Source organism: Stenella coeruleoalba (genome assembly GCF_951394435.1).
Source record: "Stenella coeruleoalba genome assembly, chromosome: 19".
NCBI lineage: Eukaryota > Metazoa > Chordata > Mammalia > Artiodactyla > Delphinidae > Stenella > Stenella coeruleoalba.
The window spans coordinates 51425527-51445402 of NC_137165.1; the positions used below are offsets into that span (position 1 = coordinate 51425527).

General features: G+C 55.3%; 1 protein-coding gene across 2 annotated transcripts; it reads left to right on the forward strand.

The window, feature by feature from the left end:
• Positions 1–2443: 2443 nt before the first annotated feature.
• On the forward strand, positions 2444–18448 carry CANT1 (calcium activated nucleotidase 1). 2 transcript variants are annotated; one of them, XM_079904927.1, is made up of 5 exons: positions 3602–3682; positions 4192–4325; positions 12695–13347; positions 15128–15331; positions 16184–18448. In XM_079904927.1, coding segments are annotated over exons 2-5 (1230 nt in total). In that variant the 5' UTR covers positions 3602–3682; positions 4192–4323; the 3' UTR covers positions 16555–18448. The 2 variants fall into 2 exon arrangements, with proteins under 2 accessions (XP_079761054.1, XP_079761053.1); XM_079904928.1 differs by lacking the exons at positions 3602–3682; positions 4192–4325 and adding an exon at positions 2444–2684.
• Positions 18449–19876: the final 1428 nt, after the last annotated feature.

Consider the following 19876-nt stretch of genomic DNA (forward strand, 5'->3'; position numbering starts at 1 on the left):
ACTCTAATCAAGACGTTAAATGCCCCATGCCTCGGTTTCTCCATCTCTCAACATTTACTCCCCTATTTTGGGAATTCCTTTCCAGCACTTTCAGTTACACAGAGATAGTCCTAGACGGACCGGTTAGGTAATACTACTTTACTTGATGTACAAAATAGGAGGGCCCCCTGGTGGACTGCACGATGCTAGGCATTTCACTCTGAAATGAATGAGTGAATGAGTAAGTAGACACGTGAATGAACAATTAAAGTGAAGAATTTTTAGTTTTTTATGCAAAGCCACAGAAACAAAAGGAGGAGAGAATTTCCAGGAGAAGGTCACGGTGAAGTCTCCTAGGATGCAAAGAAGACAAGGACAATGAAAATCAGAAGGAAAACCTGGTTGTACATGATTGTAGACTGGGAGGAAGGCAATTCCATGCCACAGCCTCCCGGGAAGGCAGTGTCTATTCACCAGAGGATGCAAGTCCCCTTTGATCTAATCATTTTTCTTCTAGGAATTTATCCTACAGATATACTTATAACTGTGCTCAAATAAGTAAGTTCTGGGATTTGTCCGGAAGCATCACTGTAATGTAGAAAGATCACAGATAGCCTAAAAGGACATCATTAGGGGCCTGGTAAAAGAAATTACAGGACATCCACACAGCGGAATACCACGTGGCTCTCTAGAGAATGAAGCAGCTCTCTATATAATGATATGGAACAAGCATTAATGTGAAGTGAAAAATTACAAACCTTATTGAAAGACGTTAAAGAAGACCTCGGTAAATAGAAAGGCAAACCATGCTCGTGGGTAGAAGACTCGTCACCATAAAAATCTCAATTCTCTCCCAATTAATCTACAGATTCACAGCAATCCCATTCAAAATCCTAAAAGGCTGGGGTGGGTGGGATATAGTGGGAGGGAGTGGGGAATTGTCCTGCAACATATGAAGGCTTATTATAAAGAGGTAATGATGAGGAAAGTGATATTGGAGCTACTATGAGAAATTATATCAGTACAACAGAAAGCCCCCAGACAGACCCATGTGTATATGGAAACTTGATCTATGACAAAACTGGCATTGCATACATATCAATGCGGGAAGATGGATTCTTTCCTAAAAAGAGCACAGAGATATTGGGGCATCTCCAGAAGAAGAAATAGAAACGACCGAAAAATATAAGAAACAAACACAAACTCTTAGTAATCAGGCAATGAAAAGACATTTAATGCCATCAGTGGGCAAAATTAATACACCTGATAATACCTCTGGAGCGACCTGATCTTTCATCCACTGCATAGAGTTTTATTTCATTGTTGTAAAAGTTATAATAGGTATATATGTTGTTTAGGGATACATACCTATTTGCTAAAATTATAAAATCAAGCAGGAGAATGATTATTAATGCAACATTCAAGATTGTGATTACCTCTTGGGATGGGAGGGAATTGGGAAGAGGGAGGAGTAGCAAAAGAGCTTTCAGGAGAACAGGGCTAAGGTTTTAGTTCTTAAGCTGGGAGGCATATATAGATTTAGATATCTTAATAAATAAAAGATTTGAAGAATTTATAATAATAACAGTATATATGGTGTATGGAACAAATGAATTCAAGAAGGTTCCCCCCCCCAAAAAAATGCAGAACCATGTTCAGCACATTTCCATTTTTTTAACAAGGTAATTTAATATATGTGTTTATGATTAGTTTGTGTGTCATAAAATACCTCTAGGAAGAAACTAGTAATAGTGATTGCCTCTGGGTAGGGAATGCAGAACGGGACCGGGGGTTGTTTTTCACTGTGCACCATTTATATAATTTGAATTTTTCCCTTGTGCATCTGTAAGCTCTTGGGAGACACGAGGCTGTTTGCAGGCAGCGAAAGGCTGAATCAGGTGCAGACCCGCAGAGCACTGAGGCACCCTCCTAGTCAAGCTCTTGGGTGACGCGCCACTGCTACCAGGTTTTTTCAGGATTTCTGAAATAGGCACATTGCAGGACTTGGGGGGTGAAGGGCCAGGATACCTTTTAACACTTCCATCAAAACAGCCCCGGGGGCTGGGGAGGAGACTGGCAAAACGAGATGAATCAGAGACCCTGATTTGGGAGAGGATTCGTTGATTGCCAACCAGTGGCAGCGAAACCTCCACCCCATCCCCAGGACCCTCCACCTCCCAGGACAGTACAGCCTGTAGATCTGATCTTTGCTTTGGAAACGGATCAACATTCCGATGTGGCCGATTAGAAGAGCCAAGGAGAGGGGCTCTCCGAGAATGAGGGTGGCAGAAAGGGGCCCACGCTTCTCTGCCTCCAGGAGAGGCGTCCTGTAATTTCAGCTCGAGGAATGATAACCCCTTCCTCATAGCCTTCATCCCACCCCCTTCCCATTTTGCCTTGGCCAACGTTCCGGAATAACGCGGCGGAGATAGCCTGCGGGTGGGCGCAGACTCCAGCGCCCCTCCCTCCGTTCTATCCCCTGGCCGGCGGCTCCTCCTCCCGGATCCGCTCGCTGAGCAGCAAAAACTACAACTCCCAGCAGCCGACTCGGCGACCGGCGCGCAGCCGCAGAACAGAGGCTGCCGGGAGCGTGTTGCCCGGAGGCGGGGCGAGCACGCCGGGCGGAAGTCGGCCGCTCGCTAGGTCCCGGCACTTCCCGCAGCGAGGCCCCGCCGCCCGCGGGCCCCGGAGCCAGCCCGCACCGGGTGAGTGACGGCCTGCCCGCGGCCGCCGGCGCCCGCCGCCTCCTCCGACCCCGCCGCGTCCCGACCCCGGCCCCGCAGGATCCCTCCCCATCTGACTGAGCGGGGCCCCTGCCCCCTGACTCGCTGACTGTGGTGGGACGCCTCCCTCTGACTCTTGAGAAACTGTCCTCTTCTCCCGACTGGTGGCGGACACCTCCTCTCTCTGACTTGTAAGACTCTTACTTTCTCTGACTTGCGGGACACCTCCCCCCCTCTGACTTATGAGATACCTATCCCGTCTGACGGCGGCACTCCTACCCTTTCTGACTGCAGGACTCCTCCCTCTCAGACTTGCAAGACTCCCCCCCGCCCCAACCCCCGACTTGTGGACACCTCCCCGCTCTGACTAGGGTGGGACATCACCCCCTCTGACCCTGAAGGACGCATTTCCTTTCTGACGCTTAACTATCCTTGAGAACGACCCTCCCCTGCCTGCTGTGATTTCATTGCTGCTCCTCTGACCTACGCAGGGCCTCGCCTAACCAGTTAGGGAGCCCTCCCCTCTCTGACTGGCACTTTGTCATACCTCAGCAGGCCAGCCTTCCCCACCCCAGCAGGCCTTCCTCTCCTTCCCTTCAGCACTTCTCTTCCTTTTGCACCCAAACTGTGCATCCTCCCCTCTCCCCTCCTCCCAGCCTCCCATCTGGCCTGGATGGGCACCATCCCTGGGACAGGCACCTCTTGCCCATCCTTGCCGCTTGGATGCCTCTCGCTTGCCTTCATGTCCCTAGGCTTGGCAGGCACCTGCACCTGCGCTCACCCTTCTGTCTGCCAGGCACATCTTTTCCCGGGCACCTGCGTGTCCCCCAGGAGACCAGTGTCCCTTAGCACTCTTGCTCCATTTTGCCTGCCTGTCTCGCGGTATGTGCTTGACATCTTTTCCCACCACGTTCTCAACAGATTGTAGGTTTGGGAGCGCGCATCTCCTGGTGTCGACTGAATCTTGCTGGCTCTTCAGTGTAAGGACCAAAACTTGACCAAAGCGTGGGGTCACAGGGGGTCCATGAGAAGGAAGCCAGTGCTGCAGTCCTTCAGGAGCCTGGGGCGGGGGGTGTCTCTGCAGCCTCTCCCTCCTCTCCCTTTGAGGAGCTTGATTGAGAAAGATCTTCCTGGATTAGGCTGTGGGCCCTCCTCCAGCCCCCAGCCCCACCCCACAGGCCTCTCAGTGGAACGGCCCAGCCTGAGCCTGTGGGCATGGTGGGGCACCTCCCAGAGCAACCAGCAGCCTCCCCGGGGGACCCCTCCCTGCCGGCCTCAATGAGCCCTCTATTCGGCCTGAGAGGCACACTGACTGGCCAGCCCCTCCCTCTGCACTTGGTAGGGGCTGCGTCCTGAGAGTGTCTTCGGGAGAGGACTCAGGGGAAGTGTAGACTTGTTCAGGAGCTGTCATGAGGCCACTGCAGTGGTCTGGGAACAGGATTCTCTGTCTTCTCACTCTTTCTCATCCAAATTTCTCATCTGCTCACAGAAGGCACTGTGACGTCACAGGGTGGTGGAGGAAATCCCGTGCGTGCGAGTATACTTTGTGCCACCATATGATCTGATTGATACCTTCTATTAGCTGAAAGTCTCCTATCTTCCCCCTAAAGATGTTCACCAAATGTAGGTCACACCTTTTTTTCATAGCCCACAGCAGTGTCATAGACTTTAAGCCGTTGATACTTGAGGGATTTTTTACATGCCGGTCTGACGGCACCCTGAGCATGTGCCAGGCATTCCCGAGCCACAGAGGCAGGGAGGAGGGACCGAGGGTGCAGGAGGAGCGGCTGTGTCCACCCCGCTCCCTGAATGTGGCCTTTGAGGTGAGCACTTGGAGGCTGCCGCAGACACACGCCCCTTTCATCTGAGTCGCGGGACTTCCCAGGCAGCAATGTGGCCATCCTCATGGCAGCTGTGGGGGGGGGGTAGGTGGATCAATGCCCTAGTGTTTTCTCCTTCAAAAACAAGAGTATCTCAGCTCTGGGAATGTGGTCCAGAGTCCTGAAATAGCTCTGCACTATGATAAGGAAGTCATTTCTCTATTGTTCAGATGTTTGTGGAATGGTACCTAGGACACAGAAAAAAAAAAAAAAGCCAGTGATTATTCTTTTCCCTCCAGTAACACTCCGGACTGTGGAGATTCCCGGAAAGATCTTATTAAATGCCAACATTAGGGGAATCTAAAACTTTCATATTGATCTTTAAGGACTTTTATGTTGATTTTCCTTTTTATTAGACCAAGGTGATCAATTAGGAAAAAATAATCCTGATAATAGAGAAATCTGTTTGGGAAGATGTTCGGTTTTCTCTTTTTCTACAGTTTTTTTTTTTTTTTTTTTTTTTGAATCCTACGTGTTTCTCTGTAGTAAGTCCAGTCATTAGGTGGAACTCACAGCTCCAGGTTCTGAAGCAGAGCCCTACTTCCACTCGTGCTCAGCCGGCAGGATGGGTCGTGGGGAATGAGGCCGGAGTAGGGCTCCAGATGGCAGTGTGCAGACGAGGCCAGACCAGATGCAGCTACGGTTACTGGCGGTGTGAGAGTGAGGGTGAGGTTGGAGCCCACCCAGAAGGGCTCCAAGGGGTCCCAAGGGTTGAATGAGTCCCAGTGATGATGGCCACTGAGAAAAGTGGGGGAGAAGATGGGTTCTTGCAAGTGCACCTCCACTGTGGGAGCAAGCCCTGACTCAGGTCGATCGTGGGGTGATTGTGTCCCCATATTTGTGGGCTCTCTGGGAAGCAACCCCAATGATGTGTGGTTTTGTTTGGGACCTCACTTCCAACTGGGAAGATAACTTTTTGCTAAAAATCCTCCAAGTATAACATTAACGATACAACTGAAGCTCACGCAGCCCTACTGTGGTGGGATAACTGCAGAACTGTGGATGGACCTGGCACTGTGCCCCTGCCCCAGAGACAGAGCCATGTGTGAATGGCCCTGCCCCTTGGGAAAAGCTGGAGGTTCTTTCCCTGTCTCCCTCCTTGTGGTTGGCAGAATAATGCCCCCCCAAGGTGTCCACATCCTGACCCCCCAGAATCTACAAATATATCACGTGACGAAGGGAGATTAAGGTAGCAGACAGAATTAAGCTTGTTAACCGGCAACCTTTAAATAGGGAAATCATCCTGGATTATTCAGGTGGTCCCAGTGTAATCACAGGGTCTTTAAAAGTGGAAGAGGGAGACAGGAGAACTTCAGAGGGAAATGATGGCAGGAAGGCTAGAGGGATGCAACATTGCCGGCTTTGAAGGTGGAGGAGGGGGCCGTGAAATGTGGACGGCATGAGAAGCTGGAAAAGGCCAGCAAGCAGGTTCTCCACCAGCCCCTCAGGAGGGGACACAGCCCTTGATTTTAGTGAGACCCACGTCAGACTTCTGTCCTGCAAGACTGAAAAGTTTGTGGTGTTTAAGCTGCTGAGTCTGCAGTGATTTGTCACAGCAGCAGCAGAAAACGAACTCACTCCTCTTGGGTAGCGACTTCAAAACAAGACAGAGGGCTGAAAACTAAGTTATCTCAAAGTGTATTTAACTGGATTCAGTAAGCAGTTGTGAATGCCTGTTTGCAGAGAAGGAGAGGAGTCAGGGGAGGTGCAGAGCTAGGTAGCACGCAGAGTCAGCCCTGACCTCAGGAGTCCCTAAAGGACATACTGGACTACTGGGACCTTTTCCTTCCTCCCTGGTTTCCTTCTGCTGCCCACCCTGTCCAAATTTGAAATGGACTTTTCAAATACAAAATAGTAAGCCTTGGCGAGTCCAGAACAGAAGAATGCCATGAATCAGGTCACATTCTCAAGGAGCTGAGACACATCACCCGCATCCTTTGAGATGCTGTCTCGCTGCGGCTTTGAAGCCCTTGGCCTCTGTCTTTGCAGCCCCAAAGAGTCAGTGATGTCGACGGGATTAGCTCTTGACTTTCTAACCAGGAAGTGCCCTTGGGCAGTGAGCAGAGCAGGAACTCTGAGGCCCGTCTGCTGTCTGGATGCCGCTCTCCGGGACCCTTCAGATCAGAGACCGAGGCAGGGAAGGGAAGGCAGCTGCTCTGCAGGAGTGAGAGGCTGGGAGGAGAGTGGCCGCCACTCTGGGCGACAGGGAGCTGGGAGGGGCCTCCTGTAGCTTCCTGCCTCCCTAGATCCTGAAGGGGAGGAGTTTTGCCCTGGCAGCTGTCATTAAACCTGTTTGCCCTGCCACCTGTCACACCCGTGTTCCTAAAGGAAGCTACAGAAAGAGGCCCTCAGCTGTGTCCAGAGTTGCCGCCCGCTTTTGTCTAAGCCCTGCTAAGTCCAGTGGCGAAAGGCGCAAGGATGGCCCGTGGAGGTAGGGGTGTCGGAGCCCGTCCTCATTCTTAACCGTAACCAGACCTCGGAGGGGCTCCTGCTTCTGGGTTGGGGAGGTGGCGTCACCCTGGACAGACATGCAGGAAGAGGTCGTACCGCCTTCCTTGGGCCTGGGAACCCACTAGCAAGTGGACAGACCCCAATGCCACCCCTGGCTGTTTCAGGCCTGTTTTCTAAGGAAGTTTGACAGAAACCGGAAAAGCATGAGTGTCAGTGAGCCGTTCTTGATACCCACCCTAAAGAGGGGGGACCGGGAAGGAAATTAGGACTCGAGCCTCCTGGATGGTTGTTGCCCCTTGACAATCAGCGACTTCTTTCTGTGGATGTTGCAGTGGGGCTGGCGATGGAGAAGGAAGCCAGCAGGGGTGCCGTGCCCTGGGGTTTCTGAGCAGGAGAGGACTTGGCTGCAGGGCCCCTCAACAGGCGAGCCTGGCTGGTGAAAGAGCCTGTGACTTTTTACTGCAGCAACTCGGTTCCAGTTTCCCGGGTTATATAAAGTCAGCCCATCATGCTGCACGTGGTGGGACTGACAAACTTCTTGTTACACTAAAGCAGACATTTAACCTGCGTAGTGTTTGGAGGTGCGTGGGCAGGGGGAGAAGCGTCAGCCCGGCCCAACTGGGGACAGCTTTGTCCATTTCACCTCTCACCTGCGCTGGCTCGTTTCTCTTGGTTCTCGTGGTTTGGTTTGGTTTGGTTTGGTTTTTTAATGAAAATGCAAGCTCTCGCTTGGCACCAGACCTCCAGCAACAAGACACTACAGGCAGCTCGCCATCAGTTTTAGGTGATAAACCAGCAGACCGTGGCATGGCGTGAAAACGCATGTGATTGTAAACTTTCTTTTCTACAAAATAAAAGTAATTCCTTGGGATCCTAAAGGAGGGATGGAGACCAAGGTTGGGCTTTGATCCAGTGGTGAAGCTAAAGGGATTTTCTGGAAGGCAGCCTGAGTTCTCCTGTCACTGAGAGCAGTTGAATGATTGTTTATTTAACAAAAGGTGATCGAACCCCAGGTGTCCTTAGGTCTTGGGAGCCAACCTGACTGAGCAGAGCCCCTTCGCTCCTGGGCTCAGAGTCAAGTGGGGAGGCTGTGGACCGGATCGCAGCCAGACAGATGGCAGAGCCCCTGCCCAGAGAGAGGCCTCACACAGAGGCGCGGCAGGCACATCAGGGGTGCGTTGGTTTCTAGGGCTGCCCTGACAGATCACCACAAACTTGCTGGCTGAAAAGAACACATGGTGACACATCTTCACTGGCCCTCGTAGTTCTGGAGGCCAGAAGTCCATCTGAATGTCATTTCACTGGGCTGAAATCATGGTGTGGGCAAGGCCACGCTCCCACTGAAGGCGCCAGGGGGCAATCCGTCCTCTCCTCTTTCCGGCTTCTGGGGGTCCCCTACGTTTCTTGGCTGTGGGCCTCTTCTTAGTCATCGAGTCTCCCTCTGTCTCCCTTCTGTGACACGTCGCATTTGCGGCCCCACCTGGATAATCTCCCCATTGCAAGGCCCTTGACTTGCTCTCATCTGCAGAGTCTCTGTTGCCGTAGAAGGAGACAGTCACAGGTTCTGGGATTCGGCCTGGGTGCCTCTGGGACCAGTGTCAGCCCCCCCGCAGGAGGGACGCTTACTGGTGGGGGAAGGGCACTTCATAGACGCAGGGCAGGAGGGGGAAGGGACAGCGGAGGCATGACTCTCATGGGACAGCCAGGGACTTCTAGGTGGTTCCGTGTGGCCGGGTGGAGAAGGCATCCCAGGCAGGACTTCAGCACACGGATCGTGGGATCGCAGACAACATGCTGTGCGTGGGGAGCGCACGCGAGGCGATGAGGCTTTCCCTGCAGGCTGCGGAGCTTGTCCTTTAGCAGGAAGGCGTTGGGGGCTAGTAAAGTTTCACTTTTTAGGAAAATCTTTCTGTCAGTTGTGTGCAGGATAGATTGGGGAGGGTCTAGCCTGGGGATCTGTTCCTGGGGGGGAAGGAGCATGGATATTCTCAGCTTTGCAGGCTGTCCAGGTCACTGACTCTGCAGCCATGCCTGGTGCTTGCAGGGATGGGCAGGCACCTAGCCAGCTTTGCCTGCAAAGCCGCACCCCCCCCAGCAGGTGGGCGAAGGTGCTAGTAAAGTGAGGAACAAAGCAGCCAGCCAGCGGCAGGCAGTCAGCGCCCAGGCCTACAGCATCTGAGCCCGCGGCCGTGGCGCCGGGAAGCCAGCACGCCACAGACACAGTCCACGCGTGGAGAGACGGAGGCCCAGAGAAGCCAGGGCACCTGTCTGAGGTCATGCGGCTGGTAAGTGGCAGAACTCAGGTTGGACCCGGACGGTCTGGGTCATCAGGAGGCCAAGGTGAGACAGGACCAGGGCAGAGACCATGGGGGCGGGAATCCAGAGCTGGGGTACAGACGGGTGAGGGGACCTGGCACCTGCCTGGATGTGAGGAAGTGAGTGATTTTGACTGAGGATGACCCCTGAGGGCTGGGAGTGCTCTCAGCCAGCAGTATGTTCCTGAGGGGAACCTGCTCCGGCCACAGGAAGCTCGGCAGCTGGGCTCCTAGCCTGGATTCCGGGGAAAGATTCAGGCTCGGAAGGTATGGATTCAGGAGAAGAGGTGGGTGGCAGGGAAGGAGCCAGCCTTGGGGTCTGAGAAGAGACAGGCAGGAGGAGGACCACAGACAGGTCACAACTCACATCCCCGTGCCTGCTGGCAGGAGGTGCAACAAGACACCCTACGGGCTGATCTCGGGGCTGGGCCCCCCGAGCAGGCCTATTGGTGGGTCATCTCTGGGGGCAGGGGGCAGACCCTGGCATGGACGGGAGAGTGAATGCTGTTCCAGGATGGTTAAGGGGGGGGGGGGAACAGAGGTGTCACAGGGTGGGGGCGGGCTCTCCATTCATTCGTAGATTCATGGATTCACCTTCATCCACTAACATACTGAGCGCTTTCAGTGTACCTGCGAGTGTAATCTGGAGATAGAGCGGTGACTCGGATGGGAGATTTGGACTAGTCCAGACGGCGGGAAGGAACCAGAAGAGGAGGCAGGGCTGCACTGAGCCTGAGCAGGAGGCGCTCCTCCCGGACCAGGGCTGGGTGGCCGGCGGGCTTCACTGGCTCCTGGACCGTGGCCTCAGATTCTCTACTGGGTGCGAGTGGGCGGAAGATGGGACAGGATCACTGGTGACAGTGAGGATAGTGACTCAGGGACGGGGAGAGGGTTGACCGGGGGCGGTGAGGACGCCACATCGCAATGGCGACACATCTTCACTGGCAGACACTGTGTCCACTGCACCTGCGGCTCTGTGACCAGGAGGCAACTCGACCATCAGGGACTGATCCAGGGCCATGGGCTTGCGCGTAACTAAGGTGGGGCTCAGGGGCAAGACGCTGAGGGGCTGCTCAGGAAGTGGGTGTATTTTTCACTCCTTCAGCACTGGATGCTGTGGGGTAGAGGGTGGGCGGGCACAGGGTGGGCAGGGAAGTCCTTCTGAGGAGGTGAAAGCGAGACAGCCAGGAGCCGGGGCGGGAGGATGGCAAGCCCTGTCTGGGGGACGAGGGCCGGCTGGGCCATCGGGACAGAAGGGAGGCTGGCGTGGCCAGTCGCTGGGGAGAGGTGAGGGCTGGCAGGGGTCGTGTAAGTAGCGAGGGTTTGCTCACGAAGCAGGGAATGACGTGGCCAGAGGGACTGGCTTGAATAGCAGGTGTCGCTGGCTGCGGGGCACCAGTGGCTGTCAGGGAGGGGAGTGGCAGCAGGGGCTGGAGGGCGGCCTGTGTGGTTGCAGTGAGAAGGGGCCGTGAGAGCAGATGGGAGCCGATGGGGAGGAGAGGGGTGGCCGGATCGCTAGGGCCTGTTGGCGGAGCAGGTGCTGCGAGGAGGGGAACCAGGGCTGTGCCTAGGCTTTTCGAGGTGGTGGTGGTTCATAACTTACTGTCAAAGTATGTTCAGGTGGAAAGTTCCACCTCCCAAGGTTTCGATGAAAGTTTTGACCAGGGCAACTGCAACTATGGCCGTCCTCCATCACCACCTCTCTTCCTGTGGGGGGAGGATTTGTGGGCGAGTGCATGTTAGAAATGCAGGCAGAATTCTGACTAGGAGGTGAGATGCAGGCATTGAGAGCTCAGTGGTGACGCTGGGCTGGACGTGGACACAGGGCAGCTTCGGCCTGGCTGTGCTTTTGAAGCCTGGGTTTGGCGAGACCAGAGGAGGGGCTGGGACTCCTGTTTCTCCCGCGGAGTCCTCAGCGACCAGCTTGCAGCTGCATGGCAATTTGGGGGGCTGCTTCCTGGGGGAGGAGGGAGCCCTCTCCCAGGAGGGGAGCTGGGAGCCAGTGCCCAGGGAAGGAGACGAAGGCTCCGAGGCCGTTCTGCAGGGCCTCACGCGTCTTGCTTCCTCCTTAGAAGTCACTTTTCTGCACTTGACCCTGTGGCCGAAACCTAAGAATGTCCAAAAAACAAGGGAAGGGGAAGGCCTGGTTTCCATGTGGACCCGTTGCTGTGATTTTCCATCCTAGGAGTGGGGCCTCATGCTCTGCATTTGGGGGGCAAAGGGTGGGGGGTGACACAGAGCCGCCAGATCCCCGTGAGACCCCACAGCCTTCCCAGCTGCTGCCTGGTGGAGGGAGGGGCATCTGCACGGAAAGTCACACGGTTGGTTGTTTTGGGGGCCAAGGCAGAAATGCTCCGTGGCCCGAGGGAAGTTTCTCAGGCTGAGACCTACTGAGTTACAGCTGGAGGCCGAGACTGAGAGCGGCCGAGGGCTGGCGTTCTGCTGATTCCGCCCCGGAGACAGCGCCGGCCTGGTGCCGCTGTGGCCTCGCTGAGCTGCGTGCTCTATGCCGGGGACAGGAGCTGCTGTTCCTGGCCGCTACAACCCGCTCTGGAGCTGTGCCTCGAGCTGTGCCCAGGGAATGGGCTGTGGCGAGCACGCTGTCCTTGGAGCCGACACGCTGGGCTCCAGTCGGTGAGGGCCCCTCAGACTCTGGTCCCTCAGCCATTTGCATTACAGAAAGACGCCAGGGGACGGACGTTGCCAAAACCAGAACTATTTTTGTTTGGATTGAATGTGTTTTATACTGATATTTGAATGTTACAGAAACGTAACCCAGGAGGAAGTAACAGCTCACTCACTCAGTGAGCATGCGTCTGCACTGTGCACTGTTCTAGGAGTTGGGGACACAGGTGAACAAACTGATAACTATAACATGATGTCAGGTGGTGACAGATGCCAGGGAAGGGGATGGAGAGTGCCGTCGTCGGGAGCAGAGCCGTCAGGGAGGGCTTCTCGGCTGAGGTGACCTTGGATTAAAATGCAGACCTGTACTCTCTCTGTTACCCTGTCCTGCCTGACCCCCACCCCACTCCCCAGCACGTGCTGCCCCTCCCGCAAGATTGCAAAGCACGGAACCTTCTCTCACCGAGCTTTCTGTCTTGCCAGCTGGGATAGAGGAGATGGAATAACATTGCTTTGGAAAGACTTTTCTTCTTGCTGAATAAGAGTAAACACAGATACTGCTAGAGTCGGGGTTTACTTAAGCCACGGGAGTAGTAATGGCACAGAGTCGCGGCAGTGCTCTTTACCCTGGTTGAGGTGGCCTCAGACCGTGTGCCCTCACAGAAGCGGGAAGCGCTGTGCCTGGCCCGTCGCTGACTTCTCCTCTCCCCCTGGGTTGCAGGTCCTGCCTGCCCTTCAGTCTGATGCCCGTCCAGCCCTCCGACCCCCTGGAATGGAATGAGTCTATGCACTCCCTCCGGATCAGCGTGGGGGGCCTTCCCGTGCTGGCGTCCATGACCAAGGCCGCAGACCCCCGCTTCCGCCCCCGCTGGAAGGTGATCCTGCCATCCTTCCTGGGTGCCGCCGTCCTCTGGCTGCTCTACGCCCACCGCCCTCCTGCTGGCCGGCCCCCCGTGCCCAATGCCCACAACTGGAGGCTCGGCCAGGCATCCGCTGACCGGTACAATGACACCTACCCCCTATCAGCCCCCCAGAGGACACCGGGCGGGACTCGGTACAGAATCGCTGTCATTGCCGACCTGGACACGGAGTCAAGGGCCCAGGAGGAAAACACCTGGGTCAGTTACCTGAAGAAGGGCTATCTGACCCTGTCAGACAGTGGGGACAGGGTGGCCGTGGAGTGGGACCAAGGCCGCGAGGTCCTGGAGTCCCACCTGGCGGAAAAGGGGCGGGGCATGGAGCTGTCGGATCTGATTGTCTTCAATGGGAAGCTCTACTCCGTGGATGACCGGACAGGTGTTGTCTACCAGATCGAAGGCTCCAAGGCCGTGCCCTGGGTGATCCTGTCCGACGGCGACGGAACCGTGGGGAAAGGTCAGTCGGGCCATCTGTCCCCTGGGCTCGTTGCAGTGCTAGAGGACAGGTCCTGGGTCAGCCTCAGCGGGCTTGGTTTGCGCACGTGTGCAGTGAAGCAGTCACGGGTCCAGAGGGAGGGGACGTCAGGGAGATCTAGTCTCCTCCCTGCCTCTGACCTGCGGCCCCCAGAGCGTGAGCAGAAGCCTCCGAGACCTCGGACCAAATCTGTGTCCAGGAGCGCGAGCTTCTGCTGGGGGCCTGCGGGGGAGGCAGGGCCTCTCCAGGAGCGGGGCTGGGCTCCGCCGCCGCTGCTCTCACTGCCCCCAGGAACCACCCCTTTCTGCGTCCTGCACCCTCCACATGCCTCACCTTTAAAGCCGGGTTGTCAGATTTTCTCATTTTGAACGAAGACTTTATTAAAAAGCAAATGTCTCCTTTCTGAAAACCCAGCAGAAGGAAGGTCTGTGTGAGCAGCAGTGACCGCCCCCCACCCCTTGAGTGGAATCTGGACCTCTGGCATCGGCTGTGCCCCACTGCTCTGCTGTTTGCCAGCAGGTGGATAGGAGAGCTGCGAGAGGGAGCCTGAGTGCCCAGAGCCTTCGGACAGGGCGGCAGGAGAGTTGGCACCAACTTCTGCGCGTGCCTGTGCCCTCGGGTGGGTCCGCACCTTCTAGAAAGCCAAACTCCACCGCAGGCGCCTGAGGTCAAAGGAGGAATCGCATTAACTCCCTGGGCCGCTGCCAGGCCCTACCCCGCCCCTCTTCCTCCCCCTCTCCTGGTGATAAAAATCTCTCCCAAGTGTGCTCAAGTCTGGGCAGGTTGGCAGGACTATCTCAGCCACCGTTTTATTGAAAGCATTGGCTGTCCGCTTCCTGCCTCAGGCTGTCAGGGCGTGTAGGGCACCATCCAGTAGTTCTGTTTGCCCCTTGGATAAAGGGAGCTCAGGGTTGCCCTGTGGTCCGTCATCCAGAGCCACCTGCAGAGAAGCATCTTGCAGGGAGGGTTGCAGCCCCAGCTCCTCGGGCTGGCAGGAAATTTGCAAAACATTTGCAAAGCAAGCACAATTTAGAGCACGGTGTAGGAACAGGTGAGAATACGCTAGAAGAACAAAGCACCCACACAGCCTTCAAAACTAAGCTCATAGTAAGTAAATCCATCTAAGAAAACAAATGCTGTTTGGCGTGGCTACCATGAGCCCCCGCGCCAAGCCCCGCTTAGCTCTGGCCGCCTGCACATAGTTGACTCAGGGATGTGTCAGGTGTGGCCTCAAGGACCGCAGGCGCGTTCTGTGCGACTGACACTTCCCTGCACTTTCCTAGGATTGGGCGTAGTCTGAGTCGGGGCTGACGGCTCGAGAAACAGGGAGCTTGGGGTCCGCGGAGATTTGTGAGTGGAGGGTGGGCCTTTCTGGCTGTGCAGGGCGCAGCAGGGTTCACGTGGGTTGTGAGGCGGGTGGTCCCAGCAGGGTTTCTGGGGTGAGTTTGGGAGGAAGATATGGGGGCTCCGGAGGGCCGGGAGAGAGAAGGGAGAGGCAGCAGGCAGAGGTGGCGCCCATCTGCGCCTCGTGAATGCCGTGGGGTCAGCGCTAAGGAGAGGATCCCAACCACCTACCCTCTGGGGTGGAGCTCCCAGCAGGCTGGCCTGGCCTCTGCTCTCTTGTCGCCGCCCCGAGGGACCTCTGACACCCAAGGCTGCGGACCCAGAGGGCTCTCTGCTCTTGCCTGACCAGACACACGGAGCCAGGCCAGCAGAGAGCTGGCCGTCGCCTCAGGCCCGCCCCCTGTCTCCCTGTCCCCAGGCTTCAAAGCCGAGTGGCTGGCTGTGAAGGACGAGCATCTGTATGTGGGCGGCCTGGGCAAGGAATGGACCACCGCCACGGGGGAGGTGCTGAACGAGAACCCGGAGTGGGTGAAGGTGGTGGGCTGCAGGGGCAGCGTGGACCACGAGAACTGGGTGTCCAGCTACAACGCCCTGCGGGCTGCTGCTGGGATCCGGCCGCCAGGTGAGAGCCAGGCCCGCGAGCGGGCGCTGCACAGACGGGTGGCTGCGAGCATGTGGCCTCCACGTGTTGCTTGCCGAGCATGGGCTTCGCTTCTTCCTTGTTTGACGATTCAGCTGTCTCTGACGGTTGCTCCCACCAGGCCACTGGGTTCAGGGGCCAATGAGACATTTTTTCTCTCACCCCAACTCACCCAGACAGACGGCCCGGCAGGCTCAGACAGCAGCCCCGTCTACAGCGTCCTCCCGGTCGCCACCCTGGGGTCAGGCCTCGCATCTGACGTGGTGGGAGCAGGTGCACAGAGCTTTGCTTTTTTGCCCTCGTTTCCAAGAGTCATGGTTTGTAGTGGGGATGGTGGTGCTTAGAGCGGCCTGGTCACCTCTAGGCCTGGGGCATGTGACTGAGGACATGGCTTCACGCCCAGATAGGCTCACTTCCCATACTTTTCTGCTTCAAGGCAGCCTCTCCCCACCTGCCCTGATCCATCTTCACAGATCGGACCTGCGTGTTCCTCGTGCCTCTTCCCCTGGCGCTCTCCTTTGCGCCACTTGAGTAGCACCAAGGAGGCGAAATACAGACAGACCTTGCAGCCATGGCTACTCGGCAGCGCTGGGGAAGCCGGCGAGGAAGGGTGGCCAGAGAGTGGCGCAGCAGAGACTCAGCGCGGCCCCGCGGGCTCTGTGCTGCTGTCCCGGGCTCAGTCACTCTGGACAGGTGGGAGCAAAGGCACATGGAAACCTAAAGAAAAGATGACGGTGACGCTGCCGGTGCCGGGCCGCTCGAGGGTCTGCGTGCAGGGGCGAGGCCGCCCTGGCTCTGGGGAGGGTGGGCGGTGACCGGTCTGTGTGTCCCCAGGCTACCTCATCCACGAGTCTGCCTGCTGGAGCGACACACTGCAGCGCTGGTTCTTCCTGCCGCGCCGCGCCAGCCATGAGCGCTACAGTGAGGAGGATGACGAGCGCAGGGGCACCAACCTGCTGCTGAGTGCTGCGCAGGACTTCGGCGACATCTCCGTCAGCCACGTGGGGGAGGTGGTCCCCACGCACGGCTTCTCCTCCTTCAAGTTCATCCCCAACACCGATGACCAGATCATCGTGGCCCTCAAGTCCGAGGAGGACAGCGGCCAGATCGCCACCTATATCATGGCCTTCACGCTCGACGGACGCTTCCTCCTGCCCGAGACCAAGATCGGGAGTGTGAAGTATGAGGGCATAGAGTTCATTTAAACTGGGAAAAATCAAGACGATGAACAAGGCTGGGGGGTGGACAGTTTTAAGCTACGTCAGGACTCAAATTTTATAAAACCCCGAGGACTGCACTTTTATGTGATGTTTAGTTTTGCTTTTTTATTTTTTTCCTCGGAACTCTGAGGTGTATACCTGGTTTAGAGATTTCCAGAATTGGGAGCTCAGTCCCAGCCTGAGGTGTGGCTTCTCAGAGGGGAAGGGGCGGGGGTCTTGGGACTGCAGGCCGGACATTTCCCTGCACTGCCATCTGGTGGTATAATCTAGTCATTGCAGGCATCTTAATTTGGGGCCCATCCTCTGATTCAGCCCTTTCTTCCATCCGACCTACCTTTCTTTTCTCTCCATTTCTTCTTTTGTTCAATAAATATTTCTTGAGCTCCTACTGTGTGTCAAGCACTGTGCCCCTTCTGCGAACACAGCAGTGAGTCTGAAGCAGGCCTGCCAGTTAGGTGCTCCTGGGCTGCCCCCTTCTCTTCCTTCCTCGTGAGCCCCGGGCATTAAATCCACCCCTCCAGACCCCTGGAAAAGAACCTGTTTACGCTACAGGACATCACAGGGCCGTGAGAGCGAGGGCAGGCCTCCGGGAACGCCGCAGGTGCCCAAAGTGCTGCAAGAGGGGACGCAGGCCCACCATCTACGCCCCCATCAAACTTCTCCATTCAAGTGACCGACCCCGTTTCTGCCTTCAGGAAAATTCTGCGGCTGTGTAGCACTTTGAAGTTTTATTATTAACTTATATTAATTAAAGTAATTTCCTTTCTTATAAAATGGAATTGGCAAATCTTATCAGAACAAAGTCTTGTAGTTAATAAATTCAATCCCAGCAGTGAAGGAAATGGTAATTAAGCAGTTACAGTTGGTCAGGCAAGTTTTCAACCCTTTCTAAGTCCTTGGTCAAAGGATACAAAGATAAGGATAAGGATACATTGCTGTTTTCTAGAAATTATCAGAAATTGCCTTTCCTTGGAAGACTTGCATGAATGACTTGAATTTGTACTTCCTGAGTCAAGTGGGGCCCTGGGTTCTGGCGAGCCTACACCCTGCCCCAGGCACTGGGGCTCCCTTACCCTGGAGGCTGTGGACGAGGCCTGCCTGGCCCTGTGGTTTCTGTCCTAGCCTTTTATGTCTCCTCAGCCTCTTCTTCCTGGAAACTCTTCACAGAAACCTTGGTGTGTCTCAGTACCTGTGGCCTCTTCTCCACGCTCCAGGGTAAAGGCGGAGGGTTTGGGACAGAGGTCAGCCAGGACCAGAGCCTAGAAGGGCCGTTGCCATCAGCCCACGGCGCCCCCTCGCCCAGAAGCTACCTCACCTCTCAGGAGGATGTAGGGTTCGTGATGGCTGGGAAGGGCTGTGTTGTAGGCCCTGGCTGCTACTGTGTGGACCCCCTGTCTCGCAGACTTTTCCCGCTTTGAAACTTTAATACAGATGCTAGGAGGGAACCCAGGAAGGATCCCTCATTCTTGTGCTGGTTGTCTGTTTCTTCCACTGTAAAACAAACAGCAAAAGAACAGAAAACAAACCTTTGAACGTGACATGTTTCTCTGGAACTCAGCTCCCATTGGACACAGTCTGAAGGCCCAAGTCTTTTCTGACTTTGCCCAGCTGGGCTCCCTGACACGCCTCCTTGATAAACATCCATGAATGACATCAGGGCTGTGTGATATTAAAAATACAAAGATGGAATTAGGAAGATTGGAGGACTGGGGACAGTCACTGAGTTGAGATCCAAGACTCAGGTGCCCAGAAGCACCATTTTCACACAGTGATTTTCAAATATTTTAAAGCTAGCCTTTCCCCCCTGTATTCGCTGCTGTAAGCATAATGATTGTGTTCCTTCCTACTGGAGCCATTGTTTTGGAAACAATAAAGTGTATTCTCTTTGTCTCCTGGTCTGTGTTGTCTTTTGGCGCTACCCCAGCGGATATGAGAGCTGATTCACACAGGGGCTCAGTGAAGGGTGCGCTCCCTGTGGGGGTGAAGAGGGGGTCCTGGCAAGGAACAAGCCAGAAGCCTTCTTGACACAGGATGGCTGATGTGCTGTGGGAGTTCACAGGATAGGGACCCATGGACCTTTGCAGTCGAGGAGACTTTTTGGAAACTGAATCATCCAGTCCAACTTTTCCCCAAGTCTGAAGATGCTCTTTTGGTCAGAGTGGTTAAGAATATAGGCTCTGGGACTTTCCCGGTGGTCCAGTGCTTAAGAATTTATGCTCCCAATGCAGGGGGCCCAGGTTCGATTCCTGGTCAGGGAACTAGATCCCACATAACGCAACTAGATCCTGCGCGCAGCAACAAAGATGCCTCGTGCCGCAACTAAGACCCGGCACAGCCAAAGAAATGAATAAATAAATACTAAAAAAAAAAGAATACAGGCTCTGAGCCTACTCTCGCCCTCTGAAATGGCCCACACTCTGTCTGTGGAGTGTGTTTCTCTCTGAATAAATCCACTTCTTACCTAAAGAAACAATATATAGGCTCTGAGTCACTCCCGGGTTCCAGTCCTGGCTCTGACACTTCCCAGCGGTATGACTGTGGGTAGATCATCTAAGCTCTCTGTCCTTTGACCTCCTCCACTGTGAAAGGACGATGATAATGGAGCTACTTCACAGAGCTGTCGTGAGCAGTAAGTGAATCCATTCACAGCGGGGAGTAGAAAATCACCTGATTCTTCCTTAGCAGCTGCTCACCCATTTTGTTGGAGATGCTGGAAGACTGGTAGTGAGGTGGGCCCCGGCGAGAGGTCTAGACTGGTCCAGGTGTCACTAGGGAGTCTGATGAGTCTGCAGGAAAGAATGAGATCGTTCTGCAGGACACGCGGGGCCCTAAGAAGTCCTAAGAAGAAGCCTCAGGCGCACGGAAGGAAGGGACTGGTGAGGAAGGGAGGCCTGCACTGGTACAGGACACCAGGGGAGCATGGGGTCAAGTGGCAGCGTGCCCATCCTGCTTCGTCCATTCTGTCAGACTCCGCAGGAGGTCAAGTAAGAAGGTTGAGCGTGTCCACGGGCCAAGCAGCAAGGAAGACGTGGTGTTCTTGGCGAACCTTGTGAGAACAGTTCCGGGGGGTCGTGGGGGGAGCCAGAGTGCATGGGACTGAGCGGGAACAGGATGGAGAGCTGCACACGGATGAGGAAGGCATGGAAAATCGGCTCTTGACTGTGTCCTTAAGTAACCGCTGTACCCTGGACTCGCAGTGACTCGTGCCTGCCGGCCACTCACACCTGAGTGTCACTAGCAAAAAAATATTTCCCAAAGTCGTCTCAGAACTGGGTGAAAGAAAATGAGCTTAGTTTCTTTACAAATG